Raw genomic sequence first — 23280 nt, 5'->3', positions numbered from 1 at the left:
CAGGCTGGCTGCTGCCTCCTGAGCTGTGCTGCACACCTGCACATGTGGGGTCCTTTGGGGTGACCCCATCTGCTCCCAGAGACCTCTTTTCATTTACTACCTCATGGACTCCTCTGAACAGCTCTTCATCTGCTGCTTCAGCTCAAGAGTCCTTGCAACAATTAAGGGATTGAAGCATCTGTTACATGAGGAGAGGCTGGGGTAATTTAACCTCCAAAAGCTGGGGTTTGGCTGGGATTTGGATAAATTTGGTTTATTGGTGTGTTTAAATTCCTTCTGGTAGAAGAGGGAGTCAAAACCTTCATAGTGTGAAAGAGCAAGAAGCAAAGGGTCAAAATTGAGATACAAATTTCCCTTAAACTTTCATTTCATATCATTTCTCTGTCTTATACTATTTTTTGATTTAATTTTTTACTGTGAGTGTGGTTGAACACTGGCACACATTGCCCAGACAGGTTGTGGAGACTTCAGCCTTGCAAAAATCCAAAACCCCAACTGGACCCAGTTAAAAACCTGCTCTGGGTGACCCTGCTGGGAGCAGGAGCGTGTGATGGATGATGTCCAGGGGCATCTCCAGCCTCAGGGTTTCAGTGATTCCCGCAGGCTGGACCAGTGAGAGCCTCCCCAGGGAATATTCCTGCAAATTTGGGCTGCTTTGGGCTGGCCTGGCCTTCCATGGGCTCTCCCTGCAGACCTTGACCATGTTACAGTTTTATAGACTCTCTGGTAGGTTCCTGGTTTCTGGAAAAGGCTTTATTATTAGCTTTTATTGTTTTCAAAAAATTGCTTCCTGTAAGTACTTTTTGACTTTACCAATGCTGGCTTTTGTTCTCTTTTCTGTTTTTTCTCATTTGGACACAACTTCCACTTTCTGAGGAATGTAATTTTACTCCTAATAATCTCCATTACTCTGCTATTTAACCATGAGAGCTCTTTCTGCCCCCATTTATAGGTGATATATATTTATTCTCAGCCTCTAATATGGTTCCTTTATGTAATTTCTTTGCCACCTCCAAGTAGTTTATCTTTCTGGCGGCTGCTTTTAATTTAGGTTTAGCAAGTTCCTTGTCCTTTCTTGGGCTGGGATAAATCACCATCCCAAGTGCCTGTGAACACAGCCAGTTTGGATTGCACACCTGCCTTCAACACGAGGGCAGTTTAGCCCACAAATCCCATTCCTAATATAACAAAAAAGCTGTTTTCTTGCCTGGAAACTATAATGCTGTATAGGACTCCAGGGGAAAAACTGAGGCTTAACTTCATCCATTTCGCCATCTCCCCACGATTCTGCTTAATCTTCTGAGGGATGTGTCCAATTAGTTGCATGAATAAATAAATCCTTTTGTGTTAAAGGACTGTGTGAAATCACTTGCTTGACTTGTTTTCCCAGGAGCTGCTATGGAGGGTCCTCACTGTAATTCTGATCAAAATGATCAAAATGTTTTTATCTCAGCTCAGTGGGGCTGGGGGGGAAGAATAACAACTTTAGTCCCCTGGAATAAAATCTTTACTCCCCAGGAATAACAAATTTCTCCCCAGGAATAACAACTTTACACCCAGGAGTAACAGCTCTGCTTCCCAGGAATAACAACTTTACTCTCAAGGAATAACAACTTTACACCCCAGGAATAACAGCTCTGTTCCCCAGGAATAACAATTTTTCTCCCCAGGAATAGGCTCAGCTGGTATTGTTGAAATGAGGAGAATTCCAGCACCAAGAGCCCAACCAGCCCAGCTGTGACTTGCTGATTTATACTGATTATTTTGAATTTTCAAATGTCCTTGCTGCACCTGGCTCTTTGGAGATGGGAGCTGCGCACAGACACCCCTGTATTCAGATTTTTATTTGGTTAGAGTGATTTTGAGATAAATTAGAAGGTTTCTTGTTTCAATTCGGTGCTTGAAGAAGAAGTTAGAGCTTTTCAGGTTTTGGTTTTAAGGTTGCTGATTGTATCTGTGGTGGTTTGGCAGCAGTCCCATTGGAATTGTGGCTGCAGCCCTCCTGCAGTGTCAGGGGTGGTTCTGTTGGACCGAGGGGATCCTGTAGAGAAGGATGGATTCTTCCTCTGAAGATCCAGTGGAAGAAGAGGCAGCTGCTGTTCCTCTGGGGAATCCAGTGGAGAAAGCCAGGCTGGTATCTCAAAACCTCTGGATTATATCTGGGTAGGAATGCTTGGCTCCTCCCTCTGGGCTCACATCTCCCAATGGGATGCTGTAGTTCTTATCAGTCATGCAGTGACATTCAATAGCTGTTATCAGCAGGTGTCCCCTCCCAAGGGAAGTGTGAATGTGGTCACCCAAAGAGAGAGATAAGGCAAACTACCCACTTGACAAAGGTAATCTGTCATACAGATGCTAACTGAAAACATCTTGCATTGCAATTTTCAACAAGAGGGCATCCATCAGTGGGCTGGATTTGGCGCCTGCCCAGCCCATGGGGGTGTAATGGGGGCACTGAGCAAGCCTTGTCCCTTTGTCCCTGCCAGAACATCCACCTGGTGGCCAAGTGGCTGAGCTCCCTGGAGAAGAGGCTGGAGCAGCTGAGCCAGGGCAGCCACCAGGATTTCCGTGTGTTCCTGAGCGCGGAGCCAGCGCCGTGCCACGAGAGCCACATCATCCCCCAGGGCATCCTGCAGAACTCCATCAAAATCACCAGCGAGGCACCCACTGGCATCCACGCCAACCTGCACAAGGCCCTGGACAACTTCAGCCAGGTGGGAGCGTGACGGTGCTCACAGGGGTCTCAACCTTAGCCATTCTGAGATTCTCTCCATAAAGTTTCTTGTTATTTGGGATGAGGCAAGAGCAGCCCCAATTGTGGGTCATAGGGCAGCTCACAGCTGGTTTTGCACTCAGATGTTAGTGTGGAGAGAATCCCAAGAGCAGGAGGGAACGTTGCTGAGCAGGTGGGGGGGGAGGCACCATGCAAGGATTAATGCCAGTGGTCAGGGAAGATTATTCCACGCTTATCTACTGCCATTCATCATCCTGAGCTCCACTAAATGTCCTGGAGAACAAGGGAGGGGAGAACCTTCACCCCAAGTAACATTTTCATCCTGCCTCTGCTCATTTCAATCAATAGTAATTAGCATTTTCTAAATTGCTGGAGGTTTATGAAACATCTCTTATCAGAAATCCTGAAGCAAGTGGGTGGGGTCCCTTTTACACCTCATTTCCCTGCTTTATACAGAAGAGATGTTCAAATTTAGCTTTCAGCTGAAGGCTACAAAGAAGGCCCTTCATTCTGTGCAGGGGAAATTGTTCTGCTTTGTAGCTGAAGAAGAATTGACAACTGAAGAGAGGCCGAATGAGAATGAACTGGGTTGTTCTGGGGATGTTTCCTGAAATGAGAAAGATGTTCTGCACGTATTTGAAGCAGGTCTTCCTCACAGTGCTGTTAAAGGGAGCTTAGAGTGCTGCCCAACTCAGGGAAAACAGGTTTTGGGATGTTCTTGATTGTCACATGCACTTGGTCAATGTCTTGCACCCTCTAGAGTAATGGATTCCCCTTTTCCTGCACATATCCTGGGCTCTGTGGTGGTCTCAGAGGATTAAAGGTCTAACATGGCATTTTTTAAAGCTAAACATTGGACGGGGCTTGGGGCAGCCTGGGATATTGGAAAGTGTCCCTGCCCGTGGCAGAGGAGCTGGAAAAACATGGAATTTAGGGTCCCTTCCAGCAGAGAATTCTGTGAGTCTGTGGCTCCCTCCCCATCTTCCTGGTGAGGGATGTTGAGCACATGCAGGTGATGGGGCGTTGAGTGGGTGCACGTGTCCTTCCTTCCCTGTGTGTGTTCCTGTGCAAAGCCACTTCAGCAAATATTAGATCAGAAAATATTTGCCAGTTTGCCAGCAAATCTGCAATGCAAAGCCACTGACTTTGAAATACATGTGTGTGTTTTGTATCACATGTGTGATAAAAAAATGAACTGAAGGACAATTTGGTCAGCCTCTTGTCCCGGGTAACCAGCGTCGGCAGGGAAGGTTCAGGTTGGATATGAGGAAAAATTTTTAAACTGGAAATTTGGTAAAGCTCTGGACCAGGCTGCCCAGGGAAGTGGTGGAGACACATCCCTGGAATTGTTCAAAAAATACGGTTCACAATTAGTTGTGCATGGGGGTATTTGGTTGAAGGCTGAACTTGATGGTTTGGGGGCGTTTCCAAGCCTTGACCTCTGATTCTGTGATTCACACTATCTAAAGCCCAGCGTGTTTGGGTTCCTTGGGAGTTGCTGAGGCTGAGGGCAGCTGTCCTGTGTTGCAGGACACCCTGGAGATATGCAGGAAATGCGTTCCCAGGGAACATGGATTATATGGAACTTGATTTGGGGGGCATTTCTGAGCCTTGACCTCTGATTCTGTGATTCACCCTGTCCTAAACCCAGCGTGTTTGGGTTCCCTGGGAATCACTGAGGCTGAGGGCAGCTGCCCTGTGTTGCAGGACACCCTGGAGATGTGCAGCCAGGAGAAGGAGTTCAGGAGCATCCTCTTTGCCCTGTGCTATTTCCACGCGGTGGTGGCGGAGCGGCGCAAGTTCGGCCCCCAGGGCTGGAACCGCCCGTACCCCTTCAGCACTGGGGACCTCACCATCTCTGTCAACGTGCTCTACAACTACCTGCAGGCCAGCTCCAAGGTGGGGGCACCACGGGGGGGCTCTCTGGGGGCTTTGAAGCCATCTCCTTGTCATCTTTGAGTTTAGAACTTCACAGTTCAGGGTGCTTCTGGAGGAGATGGGAGCCATCAGTGCCACCTGCACTGTGCTGTGCCCCAGCTGGGGCAGGGTTTAACTCCTGCCTGCTGTTTGTTTGCTGAGGGGGGAGTTCTGAGGGTGCAGGGCAGTGCCTCAGTTCAGCCCAGCTTGCTCCACGCTCAGGTCCCCTACGATGACCTGCGCTACCTCGTGGGTGAGATCATGTACGGAGGGCACATCACGGATGACTGGGACAGGCGGCTCTGCAGAACTTACCTGGAAGAGTTTATCAAGCCAGAAATGCTGGAGGGAGAGCTCTGCCTTGCTCCTGGATTTCCCCTCCCAGGGAGCATGGATTATAATGGCTATCACCAGGTAAGCTCTTTGTTTGCTGGCATTATTTATGCATGTAAATGGAATGTCTCCCCTAACTGCCCCATAATCTGCCTTAGGAGGCAGGAACAGGGCTGCAGTGCTCCTGCACCATTCCTCTTATTTCCCATTATGTTTTGTTCCTGTGGATGTTTCAGCATTCCCCTGGATGAACCAAGTCTAATGGTAATTTGCTACTTCATCATGGGCTCATTCTGTTCATGCATGAATAGAGCAACTGTATTGGTGCTCGAGACTTAAGTGGGGCTCCTGGAAAATTACATCCACATACTGTTTGCTAAAATGGCCCTTTCAAGCTCTTTTTATCATCAGTTTTGATGAGAATCACTGAAGGGTCTTGTTGATCTACTTACTGATCTCATCTGCTCTTTGTACACAAATGCAGAGGCACATCAGCCTGGTTTTGTTCATAAAACTTAACTACTGGAAGCTCAATTCCCACAAGAGATTTCAGGATGCTGATGCTGAAATGCACAGCAGATAATTGCTAGAGAAGGTCCAGCCTGAGACACGGAGCCGAGCTGAACTCCAGCAATTACAGAATTTTCTCAGCAGGAGCAGAAGCAGCTCTGTAAACATTTGTACTCTCCTTCCTCCATCACTTCCCTGGTGTTCAGCCTGGGCCGACCTCTTGGGGGGATGACTCCAGCACTGAAGCTCTGCAGGCAAAGTGCCCTGGGCTGTTCCTAATGTGCTCCTGGATGTCTTTGTGCAGTACATAGATGATGCCCTGCCTCCAGAGTCCCCGTACCTGTATGGCCTCCACCCCAACGCCGAGATCGGGTTCCTGACGCAGTGCTCGGAGCGGCTCCTGCGCACGGTGCTGGAGCTGCAGCCCCGCGACAGCAGCACGGGCCAGGGAGCTGGGGGGACCCAGGAGGAGATGGTGAGAATGTAGACGGGGAGTGGGGACCCAGGACGGGGATGGTGAGAGTGCTCGGGGACACCCAGGAGTAGATGGGGAGAGTGCTTGGGGACACTCAGGAGGAGATGGGGAGAGGGCTCAGCGGCAGGGGAAACTCAGGAGGAGATGGTGAGAGTGCATAGAGGCAGGGGGCACCCAGAAGGAGATGGTGAGAGTGCATCGAGGGAGTGGGCACCCAAGAGGAGATGGTGAGACTGCTCAGGAGCTGTGGGCACCCAGGAGGAAATGGTGAAAGTGCAGAAGAGCTGTGGGCACACAGGAGGAGGTGGTGAGGATGCTCAGGGGCAGTGGGCACCCAGGAGGAGATGGTGAGAGTGCTCAGGGGCACTGGGCACCCAGGAGATGGTGAGAGTGCAGAGAAGGAATGGGCACCCAGGAGGAGATGGCGAGAGTGCAGAGAAGGAATGGGCACCCAGGAGGAGATGGTGAGAGTGCAGAGAAGGAATGGGCACCCAGGAGGAGATGGTGAGTACTCAGGGGCAGCTGCTGGGGTTTGATGCCTGTGTCATCCATCAGGCTTGTCCATGGTTCTGTGTTCTGCCTCTGCCTACGTGAAGCGTGGTTTTATGCAGAACATCACCCTGGTGGGATGTAATTGAGTGTTGGCAGTAAAAGGACAGTGCCTCTTAATTACCCCGTGCTCTGCAGAGCCTTCGTTATCATCCTCTGAAGGTGCTGCAAATAAACCTTCCCTGAGCAGCAGTCCCTGTGCAGCCCTGTGACTGGCATAGCAACGGGCACCTGGCACACTGCCTGCCACCCCCAGTGTGCCGCCCAGAGCTCAGCCCTCCTCCTGCTGCTGCCACCATGTCCCCCCAGCTCCCCAGGGCCTTGTAATTCCTTCTTTCCAGCTGAACTCCTTTGCTGCACCTGTGTCCTGGGCTGATCTCAGCCCTCCCTGCGGAAACTCACAGCTCATTAAAACACGGCCCAAACATCCCTGACAAGATCTGGAATCAGCCAACACATGCTCAGGTTTTCACTCCTGCAGTCTTAAGGTGCCAGCTCTGTGCTTGAAGATTTGCAATTTAATGAGTGGCTAATTGCATCTCATAGAGAGCTGTGGTTTCACACGAGTTTCCTTTGGCTTGGTGTGAAGCTGGGGAACTGACTGCCTTCCCTAAGGGGCTCCTAAAAGTGCCCAGCATGGTCAATTTTCAGTTCATACTCAAATTTGAGGTGAGGGGAATAATCCAAGGGTAGCAAAGCCAAACAAGATGTACAGACATAGCAAATGTGAGTTCCTCTTCTCCCCTCCCACCCCTTTTGTTATTGAAACACAGATAAACTCCTCAGCCCAGAGAAGCAAAATGATCCTCCAGGGAGTGCCCCAGCAGTGGTGCCACAGGTGATGGCCACCCTGCAAACTGCTGGTGACAGTCAAGAACACTCTCACAGGAGCACAGAAGTCCTCATGGCTGTCTGGGAACAAAATCTGCCTGAGAGCAAGCAGAGTGTGCCCTGCCTTGTGCCTGGGGACACACTCCCACAGCTCATTTTCTTCCTGAAGTGATCCCTGTCATTGTCCAAGCTGTCCCTTCCACTTGGTCCTTGGATGGGAGTGAGCAAAGCCTTGTCTCAGCTCCTCCACTGAAGGATTTCCAGCCCTGGTTTGGCTGAGGTGATTTGAGGGAGCTCCCAGGGAAAATGTGAGCCTGTCATTTTCCCCAGGCTCTGACAAGTCCAGTTCCTCCCACAGACCTCTGAGGTCACACTACAGCAAACGAGCTGTAATTGCTGGGAAGGAATCAGAGCCACAGGGACCTGCAGGGGAATTTCAAATGAGCAGATATTTCTGTGGTGCCCCTGAGGTGCAGCTGAGGAGCTTTTCCAGCTTTAGCCACCTGTGTGGCTGCAGTAACAGCCCACTCATCATCACTGCTGACAGGGTTGGGAAGAGCAGCAACAGGAGGGAATTGGAGCACAGAGTCCAAAATATGAATACGGGGGGCCCTGGCTGTAAAATTACCCTGCCCTAGGTGGCACTGGCCCTGCATGCCAAGTTTGGCACTTGGGATCATGGAATTTTAACTGTGTTATGTGTGTCCAAAAGGTGCCAGAAAGCAGAAGTCTTGCTCAGGTTCCAGCTCAGAAGTAAAGCAAAGCTTTGAGTGAGAGCTTCCACATTAAACCTGGGAAATGCAGCTGAGCCCATGGACAGCAGGGGCTTCATGCCTCACTGTCAGAAAGGAGTTTATTTAATTTTTTAGACACTACAAAGATCCTCTTGCATTGGAGATTTCCCTGTTTAGTTCTGAAGAAGCTGTGGTGGTGACCAGAAAATAATTTTGTTTCGCTATGCTTTCTTTCCATGGCTCCATTAGTCCGGAATGCCAAATTCAGCTTAAAATTCAATTTTATGTAATCACCTCTCTCCATCAGTACACCAGAGAAAACCAGCTCATAAGCTGTGTCGTCCTGAGGCTCAGCTGAGGCTCCAGCCCCATCCATCTCCTCATGAGTGTGACCTCGGGAGAAATGAGAGAGCCAAGAAGAGAGGAGGCTGCCACATGTCACAGGGACATTTTAAAACCATCATTTTGCAAGCTGCTCATCTGACATTAACTTCTGTCAGCATTTGGGTTTAAATAGGACAGGGCAAGCTCTTTGAGAGGTACCCAGGGCTGACAGGGATGGTTTTGGAGGCACTGACAGGGCAGAGGGAGTTCTCCCAGCTCAGGCTGTGAGCCTGTGGATCCCTCACCAGCATCCCCCTCTCTCTCCTCACTTTGGCACAGGTGCAAACCCTCCTGGAGGAGATGTTGGAGAAGCTGCCAGACGAGTTCAACATGGCAGAGCTGCTGGCCAGGCTGGAGGAGAGGACTCCCTATGCTGTGGTGGCCCTGCAGGAGTGCGAGCGCATGAACGCGCTCACGGCCGAAATGCGGCGCTCGCTGGGCGAGCTGGAGCTGGGCCTGAAGGTACCGATGGCCTGAGGGGCTCCTGGGACACAGAAAAGAGGATAAATTGCGGGTTTAGTAAAGGTCTTCAATAGGAATGCCTTTGGCACTGCAAAGCCTTGCAGAGCTGCACCCAGAATGGGTGATTGATGCATGGAGAGGCTCCTGGAGCACAGGCTGGGCAGAGGTAAAAGAATAAAGTGGGGATTTATTAAAAAAAAAAAACCTTCAAAGGATCCACCTTGGGCAGTGCAAGAGCCCAGCCAGGGCTGCACCCAAGACGGACCCAGGATGGACTCAGAGTCAGGAGTTTTCACCCTTTGATGAGTTCTGGTCCATTTCCATGCTGGGTTCAGTGTCCAGTCCCAGCTCCAGGGGATGCAGTCCCACCCTCCCAGGTTGCTCTCCTCCATTCCCTGTTGTTTGCACTTTTTGGGGCTGGAGCTGCAGCGGTGTCCTTGGTTCTGGGGCTGGAAAAGGATTGTTCTGTGTGCCTGAGCTGTGAGGAGACCTTGCTGACACTTTCTGTGGAGTTCAGAGTTATTTCCCAATACAGTGCAGAGCCTGGGAAATATGAAAGATAAAACTGAAGGCATCTCAATGGTCACAAGTTTTTTATACAGATATCCGTTTGGTCTATTTGCACATCAGGGGTAATTATCCAATTACAGCTTCAGGTAATGAAGTCACATTCCCCCAGTTTTCTCCCCACAATTCACATTTGTTTATACTTTTCAGGGCCTGTGATGTGTCCTTGGATCTCAGAGGGATTGTTCTGTCTGAACAAAATGTGAAGGCAGTTAACTACACTTTATGTGGAGTTTAGAGTTATACACTAATACACTATAGGATTTGATAAATACAAAAGCTGAAATCTTAAGGCATCAGTAGGAGAGCTGGAAAATCCTGCAGGATGCTGCTCAGGGAATAAAAGGGGTCTCAGGGAAGAATTCGCTGCTGGCTGCAAAGCCAGCCTGGCTCCACAGGGCTCACAGGAGGATTTGCAGTGGCACCATGTCCACAGGCACACACAGCAGTGCCTGGTTTGTGGGAACAAGGGATGAGCACTTCTGGCCACCCCAGATTGGGCCACAGCAGCAGCAGGTCACTCACAAACTGAGACATGGCCTAGTTAAAGGTGAGCCAAAAATCAAACCTTTGCACGAAATGTCCAGGAGTGGGGGGAGCTTGGAACAAAATATCTCAGAGGCACCAGCTGAGCTGAAATCAAAAATTGGCTTTGTGTGGAGGCACAAAATGTCCAGAACTGCAAGAGAAAAAGGCTGAAATCACAAGAAAAGATACAATTTCCTTGCTGGGTGTGAGCCACCTGCTAGAGTATCCCCATCCAAGGGGCTCCACTGCAGCTTATCCCCAAACTGGTGTGGAACCAGACTCTGCCCCAAACAGGGATCAGCTCTGCCCCAGGCAGGGATCCCATGGATCTGCTCCAGTCAAGGATTCCATGCATCTGCTCTGCTTTAGACAGGGATCCCATGGATCTGCTCTGCCCCAGGCAAGGATCCCATGGATCTGCTCCCTCCCAGTCAGGGATCCCATGGCTCAGCTCATCCCTGTCTCTGCCCACGACAGGGGTGTCTGTGTCCCCCTGGCTGTTACCTTTTCCACACCACTTGGGATACAGATTTCTGGTTCTGCAGGGTGTGAGGGAGGGCTGTGATTGATGCTGCATCCACTGTAGGAGAAGTCACCTCTGCATCCCCCCCAGGCACTCAGTGGGACAAAACAGAAAAGGCTCCTCTGCCCCTTAGGGATGAGCCAGGGAGTGAGGAGCTGCCTGGCAGACCTGGTGCTCTCTGACAGCCCTTCTCCTCCATTTTGTCACCCCCAGGGACCCCTCCCCATAGGCAGCTGCTGTCCATCCCTTGGGGAGGCACATGTGCAGCACAGCAATGCAGCCTGGAGCTGGCAGAGCAAAGCCTCAGCACTGCCCTGCCTCCCCCTCCTGCCGCAGCTGGGTCCTGGGGCATCCCCTGCTCCATCATTTCCAGAGTGGCAGGCTGTGATCCCATGATAGATGAGTTGATTGGCTCTCACAATTAATGGACAAATATCATGTATATAGGTTAAGAAAAGTTTTATAGACTTATAGTTATGTTGTATCCCCTCATGTGGTTATCAAGGGACATCTGGGAGGGTCAGATTGTTACTGTGGTGACACTGAGCTCCAGTGAGGATTTGAGGAAGAGATCTCCACCACTGGACAGCAAAGAAGAGGTTGATAGACAGAACTTTAGGAGGGGCTAAAAGGGAAAAAACCTCCATTGTGAGGGGGCTGAGCACATGGCAGGGAAAATCTTTTGCTGCCAGCACCATAACCTTTTTTCTTTCTTCAGTCTTCTGTTGTATTTTTGATAAGGTTTAATAAACCTTCCTAAACTATGACAGGTGAGGAGCTATTTCTCACAATTCCTTCCCAGGGGGATGCTGAGCTCCCACAGCTGATGTGCACAGCATGGCTTGGACCCAGCCTGTTCATAGGAGAGCTGAGGGTGGGCAAGGAGGGCCTGCCTGAGATGGAATGACGTCTCAAACCTCTGCCAGGGGCAGCTTGGAAAAGAAACCTTCAGCTGCCCACCCTGCACGAGGAGGGGCAGGCTTGGCTCGGGGTTTGGGCACCAAGCTGCTCCCAAATCCCAGCTGCAGCCTGGAGCAGCAGCTGCAGATGTGTGTGCACTGCTTTGGCTGCTGGTGCTTGTGAAAGCAGAGAAATCCTGGACACAGGTGGTGGGTCAGCATGTGAGCCCATTTTGAAAGAAGCTGATATTTATGTAGTCAATTATCATAAACAGATTTCTCTTATTTTCTAGCATAAGGCAGTGGAATTGAAAATTCCATTTCCTGAGACAGGTAAACAGAAGTGATTTAATGTTTCAATCCCAGAGCCCCAAACAAGATATAATTGTAACTTGGACAAGGGGTGGCAATTAGATTTCATGTGGGGAAGAACGTGCTGTTTAATATTGGTAGGGGAATGAGGGGATGCAGAGTGTGCAAACAAACCACAAAAAATTAACCCCAGGAATCTGTAACACAGGCTGCAAACCTCTCCCCAAACCCTGCCCAGATCATGGCAGGGAAGGAGATGGGGACTGCAGAAAAGGCTCCTCAGAGGGCAGCAGCAGCCCCTGAGCTGGAATTCAGAGACACCCTGGGGCTGAGACTGGAGAAGAGCAGCAGAGCAGAGCAGCATTTGGCATTTCTAGTGTTTGGCATATCTAGTCTTTGCTGCAGACACACATCTGCAGGCTCTGAGAGGACATCAGTGGCAGCTCCAAGAACCATGGAGTCCTTAAGGCTGGAGAAGCCTTTTCAGATTCCCAAGTCCAACCATCACCCCAGCAGCAGCATCATGCTCACCCCTAAACCATGGGCTCAGGTCCAGATGGTTCTTTGGGCACTTCCAGGGCACTTGGGCTCAGCTGGTGCTGACCCCACCAAGGCTGGGGGTTCAATCCCTGGTCTAAGAGTTGGACTCATGACCTTGATGGTCCCTTCCAGCTGGGAATATTCTATCAGAATATTCTGTCAGCCTGTGGCTGGTGACTGCACCACAGCTTGTTCCAGTGCTTCACAGCTTTCCTGAAGAAAGCTTTCCTTATATCCAAACCAGGGTTCTCCTGGCAAAACTGGAGCCCAGTTCTTGTGTCTGCAGCCAAAGGCCACGTGTAGATCCCTGCGGAGCTGAATTAGAACTTGTGCATGACCCAAAACCCTGCTCAGCATCCCTCCCATCACCTCCCACACCTGGGGGGACCACAGAGCAGCCAGAGGGGGCTGAAGGCTCTTCCTGGTGCTTCCCTCACTTGACTCTGGGCCTTGCACTGAACAAATCCTGCTGTAATTGCCCTTGCTGACAATTAAAGAGCTGTCAAGGCTCGTTCCTCTCTGGGGCTGCGGCCCTGCACTGACAGCACTCAGAGGAGGAGAGTTTACAAGCCAGGCCCCACAGAGCTCAGCAGAGAATAAATAAAGCCCAGAGAAAACAAGGCTTATTGTTTTTAACTGACTGAAGGATCTGCCAAAAGAAGGCGATTCGGAAATGTCACGCCTAATTTGAATTTTTGAATAATTCATCGTGTCGTCCTAGCGGAAAGTGATTGTTTGGTCCAAAAATAGGAGACATCCCATTAGGAGGAAGAGAAATTGCAATAGACTGGTAGCCATCAGAAATAACTGGCATGTTGCATTTCAAAGCCCTTTGTTCTGGCTAGCTTAGGTGGAACCAGAGGCTGGGCTGAAGCACTTGCATGTTAATGTTGTACCAGCCTCATCTTTTGCAAGCAGATCCTCTTCTTTGCAATTTGGGTGAAGGATGAGCCTCCAAAATGAGGATAATATATATTGTAAAATAACAAAGACCAAATTTTGATAGGCAAGCTGGGTATTAAGTGAAAATAACCTGAACTGAGGAAACAGTTTGTGTCTGTAGAGTGCTCATCTTGAAGGAATGGCTGCAGGCTGATTAGGATTTCCTTCAAGGGTGTCTTTAAATGAAAATTACTCCCAGCGTTTGGGAAAAAAAATTTTAAAAGTAACTTGAATAATTTCTGATGCACTTTAGTATTCAGCATCTGAAATGCAAATTTATGCATAATTGTGTTTGGACAACTCTATGAGATTGCTGCTGTAGATGCTTTGAACCCTCACAGGAGACTCAAAGCATGCTTGAGTGCGCAGGCTTTAAAAATTGCTTTTCTCAAGCCTTGCTGAGAATTACATTCGCTAATTCATTTGTTTCCTGAAAGTAAAACTAGACATGATATATGATCGAGGGGGGCTGTCTTTAAATCAATTTGGCTGCTCGTGCACATTCTGCCATGTTCTTACCCATGTCAGAGCACTTCCAGGAGCACAGAATGATCCTGTTCCAGTGTCCTGCTGTGCCCAGTGCAGCATTCTTGTTCTCCCTGCATGGTCCTGCCATGGCTTCAGCCCAGCCCATTGATGGTTCTTCTCTGTGGTTCCTGTGTTTGGTTCCTCCACTCTGCATCCCCTCATTCCCCTACCAATATTAAACAGCACATTCTTCCCCACATGAAATTTGATGTCACACTTTGTCCAAATCACAATTCTGTGACTAGATTTGGTGATATTAAATGTCTTTCTCAGCTGTCAGTGTGTCCTACAGGGCATGGCTAGCACGGGAACAAACTGCAGAGATCTTGAACTGCTGGGCTCTGCCAAGCATTGCTAAACAACTGTGGGGGCTGCTTTAAGAAGATTTCAACTTTTTCTAAAGCTTTCTGGATTTTTGTGGCCCCAGCAAAGGGCACCTCTGCTGACCTCACTGCTGGAGGCACTGAAGTCCTGTGAAAGAACAGTTGGAATCTTTTAATGTGAATAGACTGACCCAATTCCCTCCCCCTTGTTCTCAGCAATGGCTCCACTGGTTTCAGTTAATCTTTCCAAAAAACACTTTGCCCGAGGCAAAGAGAAATTGTAAATGAGATAAATTTTGGCCAAACGATAAGGGAACAAAAGGAAGTGTTTACAATGGAGAGCAGTGATGGACATTATCTGTGGGTCTCCAGAGTTGTGGGGGTATTGTACCCCTCCAGCTGAGCACAGAGCTGCAGAGATTGAACTGTGGAGACCATTCCATAGCAGGGAAGCTGAGCTGGCATTTGCAGGTTTTCTCTTTTTATTCTGCTTGGTTTGAGTGAGCCAGAATGACAGAGTTGGTCAGGACATTGCTCCAACACCATCCTGAGCAGAGACAGGCAGAGCAACTTGATTGGACCATGCCCTGGTGGGTTTTGAACATTTCTAAGGATGGAGACTCCACTGTGGACAACCTGTTCCAGTGTTGTCCAACCTCACGTTGTCTTTCAGTGGAATGTCCTGGAATTCAGCTCTTCTGGCAGAACTGATACAGGTTTCTAAAAGCTTTGGAACTAATTAATTGCTGCACAAAGGAAAAGTCAAACCTCTCTCTTTATCTCACTTGGCTGAATCATATCTTACTTTGTTGTGCTCCTTCCCTGCTGTGGAAGGAGCTGTGATTACATTTGCAGACAACACGTGGAGTCAAAGAGAGAATCTTGCACTGCAAAACAGTAAATGAGGGGAGGAGTGAGGGGAAGTGGAGGAGAGGAGGGGGATAGGAGTCAAAATAACAAATATTTGGACAGTTTTAGAGTAGATCATCAGAAACTCCAGTATCCTGCCCTGGCAGTGAGCAAGAACAGCTTTACACCTTTGAAAATCTGAGTCCATGAGAGAAAACAGAAATAATACCAGCACAACTGAGGGACACCCCTACTGCTGTCATACACAGCTTTTCCTCTCAGTAGTTTTTATACAGCACGATGCAGGAATATTCAATAGAAAGTGTGCAGAAAACCCCCAAACTCATGAAGTCACCCAGAGTACGTGGCCAGCAGTGTCTGTGTGGGATTCTGTGCTCTTCCTCATGCCCTGGCCCAGCTCTGCTTCTAACAGGCTCTGCTGGGCAGTGTCAGTGCTGGCTGTGCCCTTTGTGGTGTTTGTGAGGGTCCCCAGGATGAGTGAGAGATGAGAAGCTGACTTCAAGTTCTCAGAAGGCTGAGATATTATATTATATTATATTATATTATATTATATTATATTATATTATATTATATTATATTATATTATATTATATTATATTATATTATATTATATTATATTATCACATTACATTGCACCATATCATATCATATTATGCTATACTAAAACTATACTAAAGAAAGAGAAAGAATACATCAGAAGGATTAAAAGAAAAAAATAATAAAAACCTATAACTCCTCAGAGCCTTGACACAGCTGGACCATGATTGGTCATTAACTAAAACAATTCACATGGGACCAATCAAACATTCACCTGTTGGTAACCAGTGCCCAATCCACATTCCAAAGCAGCAAACACAGGAGCAGCAATCAGATAATTATTGTTTTCATTCCTCTCTGAGGCTTCTCATCTTCCCAGGAGAAGAAATCCTGGGCAAAGAGGATTTTTCAGATAATATCATGCTGACACCCTTTCTCCCCAGGGGGAACTGACCATGACCAGCGAGATGGAGACCCTGCAGAACTCCCTCTTCTTTGGCACTGTGCCTGAGTCCTGGGTGAGGAGATCCTACCCCTCCACAGCCAGCCTTGGCTCGTGGTTTGCTGACCTGCTGGCCCGCAGCAGCGAGCTGGAAGCCTGGACCAGGGACTTCTCCTTGCCCTCCACGCTGTGGCTGGGAGGGTTCTTCAACCCCCAGGCCCTCCTGACGGCCATCATGCAGAGCACAGCCCGCAAGAACAGGTGGCCCCTGGACAGGATGGCGCTGCAGTGTGATGTGACCAAGAAGAGCAGAGAGGATTTTGCCAGTGCTCCTCGTGAGGGGGCCTATGTGCACGGGCTGTTCATGGAGGGAGCACGCTGGGATGCTCAGGTGAGCTCTGCAAGGCTCTGGGGATGAGGGAGGAGCCACAGGTATGGCCCTGTGTAGGAGCATCAGGGGTAGCACGGTCGGGATGGACAGAGACCAGAGATCTCTGCAGCCAGGGCTGGAACTTGGGGTTTATTGCAAAGGGCCTGGGTGCAGGGCCCTGCTGGGAGCTGCCAAACACAGCTCAGAGCAGGCTGAGAGAAGAGAGGGGGAGAGAGGATGAGAGGGTAAAGGGTAAGAGAGTAAAAGCGCAGGAGCGTAGAAGTGTAAGAGAGTAAAAGGGGTAAGAGAGCAAGGTTCCTGTTACAATACAATAAATCTTCTGTGTTGAATATTTTGATTCTCACTAACCAATATAGTACAAGATACAAATCCTATAGCATTTACACACAGCCCATAAAAATCATTACATTCCCATACTGTGTTACATTTTAAACCCTAAAAACTCCTCTTTGGGCCCCTTCTGCCAAGCTGGCAGGGTCTGCTCTGACCCTTGGGCCTGTCTGCAAGCAGAGGGTGTTGTTTCATCAAAAGGGGATCACCTTCAACTGGCCACACCATTGTTTTCCAGTTGTTCAGTAACTGAGGGATCTCAAAGCTTGCTTTCATTTCAATCTCACTTATAGTTTCCATATTCTCAAAATCTTTTGCCAGGCAATCATATTTGTAAGGCTTTCCTGTTTCATCTTCCCCAACAGCCCTGAAATTCTGATCCAACACTCTCCACTTATTTGTCATTAATCATTTCCCTCTCCACAGTGGTTTTCCATGAAGGATAGGAAATTAGGGAAAGCTGTGCCCTCCCTGATGGATGCCATTTCATCACATCTCCTTGGGCAGTTCAAAGCTCCAGGCTGTTTTTTATTTTGCTCTGGAAATGGCCTGAATTGGGTCTGGGAAGCCACAGGCAGCTGGGAACATTGGCAAGGGCTCTACTGGGAGATGGCAGTGAAGATCTCAGTGGGTCAGCTCAGATCTCTGCTCTTGGGGTCTGGGCTCTGCTCACAGAGACCATCCCAGAGCCCTGTGCAGCTCCCAGCTCTGCCCCTACAGCTCCCTGGCTGTTCCCTTCCTCACACAACCCTTGGGAGATCACAGCCCCTGCCACAGGGAGAACTGGATTTCTGCTGCCCTAAAAACCTGGCAGAAATCAGCTGGACACAGAGAGCTGTTAAAAATTCCCAGTCCTGCATATCAAATACTCCATTTAAGAATCAAATACTCCATTCCAGTGCCTGCTGTTATGTTTTCTTTGGCACTATGACCAGAAAATGAGTTCTGTCTGGGTTTTACCAGCTGGAAGTGGAGAGTGAGAGGTTTTGGTGGTGCAAAGCCAGAAATCTTTGGGAAATACTTGGCTTCTCCCCTCTGCCTCCCTCCAATAACTGGTCTGGGTGATTGAATCCAGCAATGGGATTTGTCTTCAGAGACCATCCCAACACCAGGAAATGTGGTTTTCTGATTACATTTTCCTAGTGATTGAAAGATACTGAGCAATTATGTTCATGGAGCCATTCATAATCTCTGGGTATCATGCTTCAATTTATTTCAAAAAGGAAAAGGATATTTTTATGGGCTGCTGCTCCCACTGAAATATCATTTCTACCTAGTGGAACTATTCATTTTACCTATAATCCAGTGAGTACCAGTGTGCATTAATGGATGCAGGACTTTTAAAACAGGTGCACAGCTCTTTTGGGTTATCTACTCCTTCCAAATTAATCCTCTGATAAAAATGGCAGGCCACGTTTAGAAGAATTCCTCTGGGGAGCACCTCCACTTTTAAAAGAATATTTCACATTTAGATTGTGCCTCCAAAAAAGGAAAGAGTCCTTCTATGTTCTGCTACTCGCATTTTTCTATTTATTTAAACATTTATGTTTGCCCTTGGGTGTCTTAAATTTATAAAACATTCATTACAAAACAGCAGGCAGCTATTAGATGAAATGAAACTAAGCAGATTATTTTGGGTGCAAATGATCTCTTGCTGCAGCCCTGTTAAAGTCACTGGGACTCAGTGACAGTCAGAGGGATGCTGGGGACACTTGGAGACTTTTCATCTCAAGCTGTTGGCTGATCCTTGGCTTTCTTTCTCTCTGCAATAGAGAGTTTGATGCCAAGAGTGTGCCTTGCCCTCCCCAAGGGGGTTGGAGTGTGGTGGGACAAGGGCAGGGGTGGGTTTCACACCACGTGTGCTCCATGGAGCTTTGGCAGCTGTGCACAGCAGAGCCCTGCCATGGAACCACAGGATCCCAGGCTGGCTTGGGCTGGAAGGGACCTTAAAAATCAGCTCATTCCACCCCTCCATGGGCAGGGACACCTTCCTCTAACCCAGGCTGCTCCAAGTCCTGTCCAGCCTGGCCTTGGACACCTCCAGGCATGGGGCAGCCACAAGGCAGGGCCTCACTACCCTCACAGGGAAGAGTTTTTTCATTCCCCTTGTTCAGCTAAAGCCACGGACCTCATGACTCAGGGACCACCTTGGAGTGATCCTTGCAGGCTCCGTGTCCCCTTCCCTGCTGGCTCTCTGTCCCCTTCCCTGCTGGCTCTGTGTCCCTTTCCCTGCTGGCTCCATGTCCTCTCCCCAGCTGACCCCAAAGGGGCTGTGGTGTGAGGAACCTGTGCTGGGACCCTGTCTTGGTATGGAAAGACAGGTATCTGCTGAGGAAGGCAGAAGCCTCCCCTAAGATGGAAAATGTAAACCTCCTCTCTCTGAGTTATTATAAATTTGAAATTAAGGGCCTCTCAGGCAAAAATATGGGAGCAGGAATAACAGGGAAGAAAATAAAATTAAAATAAAATAAAATAAACAATGCAGTAAATCAAAATAACACTGATAGAGTCAGAATAGGACCTGATACTTTGTGGGTCAGGGTGTTGGCAGCAGTCCCATTGGAATTGTGGCTCAGCCCTCCTGCAGTGTCAGGCGTGGTTCTGGTGGAGCAGGGATCCTGTAGAAAGGTAGAGTCTTCCTCTGAAGGTCCAGTGGAAGAGGCAGCTGCTGTTCCTCTGGGAATGCAGTGGAAAGGCTGCTCTGGTGTCCCAAAAACTCAGATCATATCCAGGTAGGAATGCTTGAAACCTCAGATCATATCCAGGTAGGAATGCTTGGCTCCTCCCCCTGGGCGGAGCATCTCCCAGTGGGACGATGGAATTTTATCATCCATGCAGTGTCACTCACTGGCCCCTGAACAGAGGCTAATTAATAATTAATGACCTATTAAGAGAAGAGATCTCCTGCAGGGAGGATTGCTTGTGGAAGAGATAAAGAGAACTGTGCCATGAACAGAAGATAACTGCCCCACTCCACCCTCAGTTTCCTGCTGGGATAAGCAGAAGTGAGGGATCCTTTAGCAGCTGAGGCTGAGCTCTCCAGGCTCCACAGAATGATGGTTCTGCACCATGAGGGCTGTGCTGCTAGTCAGGAAGAACTGCTTTCAGGGCAGAATTAATTTTCTGATGATGAGAGCGATAAAAAATGCAAATGAGAATCAGCCCAGACATAACAAAATGATATCTTACATGGAGGTACCTCGGGAAGATTTCAGCTCTTGTTAACCCAGAAACAGGTAGAATATCTCTTGGAAATTACATTTGAAGTATTCTCAGCAGTAAAAAAAAAGAGAAAGACTTGATTAAAACCCAGTCTCAGGAATGAAAGGTGTGAATTTAAGAAGAGTGCATAATAATGTTTCATAAATAGCTACTTTGCAAGGTATTATACGAATTATTTAATGTTTGTTCAGCACATTGGAAATATAAAATCCTAAATGAGAGTTGGATTTTTCATAGCTGAGCATAACAGATGGCATTAGTACAATTAAACCGAGGTGTGTGGCAAGGGGGATGATTTTTCTTTGCTCGTTACAGAACTAAATAAACTGCTGGAGAGGCTGAATCTCACCCCACAGCTCTGATCCGAGAGCATTTGGAATAATGATGATATGTGAAGCTCAGCTGCAGTGAGAGGCAGTTTCTTTAGTGCTGAAAAGTTTCGTTTCCATTTCCCTGTTTATTTTCATTTGGTCTCTCTAGCCCCCATTAGGCAGTTTTCTCTGGAAATGGATTGATGCGCAGGGTATTTTATTGTCATGAAGAGAGAGAGAAAATGTCAGAGAGACCCAAATTAGAGAAACAAACTTGATTTCTTGCCCTGGCAGGGTTCTCTCCCTCTCCTGCAGTGGGCAGCCTGCTGGGCAGGGCATTGCTTGGAGGAGAATAATGGGACTTGATATTTATTGGTGATATTCCCTCAGAAAAGTAATTTTGAATTCTCTTGCTTGCACCATGAGAGTGGGAATAAGCCTGTGCTGGCTTTTGGGGCTGTTTTCCATCCCCGTGGTTCAGGTGTCCAACCTTTCTTCCACCACAAGCAGCACCTCCCACAAGGTGATTCTGGTCTGAGAGATGATGATCTCTGAGAAAGAGATGCATGAGAATAATCCCAGGATCACTGAGGTTGGAAAAGATCCCCCAGCCCATCCAGGCCAAGCTGTGCCTGATCCCCACCTTGTCCCCATCCCCGAGCACTGAGTGCCACATCCAGGTGTTCCTGGGACACCTCCAGGGATGGGCACTCCAGACCTCCCTGGGCAATGTTTAATCACCCTTTCAACTAAGAAATCCCTGCTGATGTCCACCCAGAGCCTGCCCTGGCCCAGCTCGAGGCCTTTTCCTCTTGTCCTGTCCCTGTTCCCTGGCAATAGGACAAGAGGAAATGGCCCCAAGCTGCACCTCAGTAGAAACCAGAAGAAGTGAAACTTTGTTGGTAATATGGCTGGACAGGGCCAGGGACACCATCCCCACACAAATTCAGCTTGGATGTGAGGGTTTGGGCACCTGGTGGGAGTGCAGGCAGCTGGAGCTTTGAGATTATCTACTCTGGTGAGTTGGGGAGGGTCATGGTGAGACAGGGAACTCTTGGATCCAGACCTCCTTCCTCAAAGAGGCTCATCCAGCCCCCTGACCCTGGAGAAGCTGTTTGCACTTCCCCAGCAGGAGCAGCTTGGATAAACATCACATGGGTTCAGGTCCATCAGCTGGTGGACACCTTGGGGATGTGACCTTTGTCTCCTTCTCTCTGCAGGCCGGGACCATCACAGAGGCCAGGCTCAAGGAGCTGACCCCAGCCATGCCTGTGGTGTTCATCAGGGCCATTCCTGATGACAAGCAGGACACCAGGGGCTTGTACCCATGTCCTCTGTACAGAACACGCCAGAGAGGCCCGACCTATGTGTGGACTTTCAACCTGAAAACCAAGGAGAACCCATCCAAGTGGGTGCTTGCTGGGGTGGCCCTGCTGCTGCAGGTCTGAGGCACCAGCACAGGCCCTGCTCTGCAAACCCCTCACAATGTCACAGCATTTAAACAGTTCAATGCTGAGATTAACAAATTCCATCTCTCTGATGGACTCCCAGGTTATTTCTGTGTCCTGGGGATGTGACCCAACAGGGCCTGTGAGGAGGGGACAGAGGTGCAGGGGACACGGCCCAGGTTGGTGGCTGCTGTACATCAATATCCTGTAATTCCTGCACTGCTGCACTCTCGGGTTTGGTGTTGCTGAAATGGCTCCCCAGGTATTAAAAAGTCTTTTTTCCCAGCCCTGTGACAGAAGAAGAAGTCGGGATTCCTCAGCTCTGCTTTTCAAGGTTGTTTATTTTCTCTTATCTGTTACATTCTTTCTGTGACCTGCTGAGATCTGTCCAGCAGGTTGGTTTGTGGCACAGTCCCTGCCCTTGGGGTGGTGTTGGCTTTTTATACTGAGAACTACGTGTACTTTATTTACAATAATTTCCCAACACTTATCACCTATGTTAGACAGTCTCTCTCTGCTCTAAACCAATCCAGAAGTGTCACCATCACAGCAGAAGATGGAGGACAAGAAGAAGAAGAAGGACAGGACACCCCCAGATTCCTCCATCTTGCCTCTTGAACTCCCATTCTAAAAACCCCAAAATTCTACTTTTTCACCCAGTGATAAATTCACTATCATTCTACTCAAACTCTTGGGGTTTGTAAATCTTCACACATAGTTGCTAATTGTTTCCATGGGCTACAATCAAAGGCACAGGTGTTTCTGACTCTGTGCCAAGGTCTCTGAGCCCCCTGCCAGGGTCTGGAGTCCTCCAGGACAGCCAGAGCAATGTCCTGGGATCTGACACTGCACTGCAAGATCCCAGCCCAGAGCCTGATACGCCACACCCAGAGAGTGCTAAACTTAAATCTGTTTTTTATTTCTCTTCGTGATCCAAAGCAGTTTTAAAATCATCCATCAGTAAAATCAGCAGCCTTCTCCAAAACACTCAAATAGTCCAGTGGCTTGTGAAATCCTCCAGAATTCATTCCTTCTCTCTCCATGAGTGTTTCTTTGTGGTGTGTGTGATGTTGGAAGCTGGGAGGTGAGCAGATGTTGTGGTTATCAGCTGTGTGTTGCTAATACCCCTGTAAATCTTAGAAACACTGGAAATGCTGTTAATATCCAGTGTGCTCATTGGAATCAATAGTGAAAGCACAGCACAGGGAGGATTTAAGTGAATATGTTGTGATGATAGATACTTACTAATAAAAGTAATTGTTCCTGGAACGGTCTCTGGAAGCTGCAGGTTTACTGAGGTGAGGAGAGCACAGGGGCCAGGTGGGAGGAACACACCTGGCACACACCTGACACACACCTGTGTGGGTCACTGGGCTTTAATCCCAGCTGGAGTGGGAGAGCAGTGAGGACCGGAGAGTCCTTGGTGCAGAGGACACAGAGGGGTGGCTGGGTGGGCACGGTGGCAGTGACAGAGCATCACTGAGCACACAGAGCTGGGAATGGCACCTGGGAAAGGGCTGATGCCTGAGAAAATGGGGTTTTCCTAGGAAAATGGGGCTTTCCTGGGAAAATGTTGGGGTTTTTTTTCTGGGGAAATGGGGCTTTTCCTGGGGAAATGGGCTTTTTCTGGGAAAGCTC

The 23280-nt window shown here is 48.7% G+C and overlaps 1 protein-coding gene across 1 annotated transcript in view; it reads left to right on the top strand.

Annotated features, from left to right (window-relative positions):
* The window catches only part of DNAH9 (dynein axonemal heavy chain 9), a 144840-nt gene extending 121973 nt beyond the window's left edge, over positions 1-22867 (top strand). The window contains exons 60-66 of the mRNA XM_058038578.1: positions 2487-2714; positions 4442-4633; positions 4874-5065; positions 5799-5969; positions 8747-8929; positions 15942-16331; positions 21415-22867. Of these exons, the coding sequence (XP_057894561.1) occupies positions 2487-2714; positions 4442-4633; positions 4874-5065; positions 5799-5969; positions 8747-8929; positions 15942-16331; positions 21415-21642 (1584 nt within the window). The 3' untranslated portion in view covers positions 21643-22867. The remainder of the gene's footprint in view (positions 1-2486; positions 2715-4441; positions 4634-4873; positions 5066-5798; positions 5970-8746; positions 8930-15941; positions 16332-21414) is intronic.
* The last annotated feature ends 413 nt before the right edge of the window (positions 22868-23280 follow it).

Source organism: Melospiza georgiana, chromosome 21 (genome assembly GCF_028018845.1).
Source record: "Melospiza georgiana isolate bMelGeo1 chromosome 21, bMelGeo1.pri, whole genome shotgun sequence".
NCBI classification, from domain to species: Eukaryota; Metazoa; Chordata; class Aves; order Passeriformes; family Passerellidae; genus Melospiza; species Melospiza georgiana.
The sequence above is the reverse complement of the archived record's forward strand: the minus strand, read 5'-3'. Positions and strand labels throughout refer to the sequence as shown.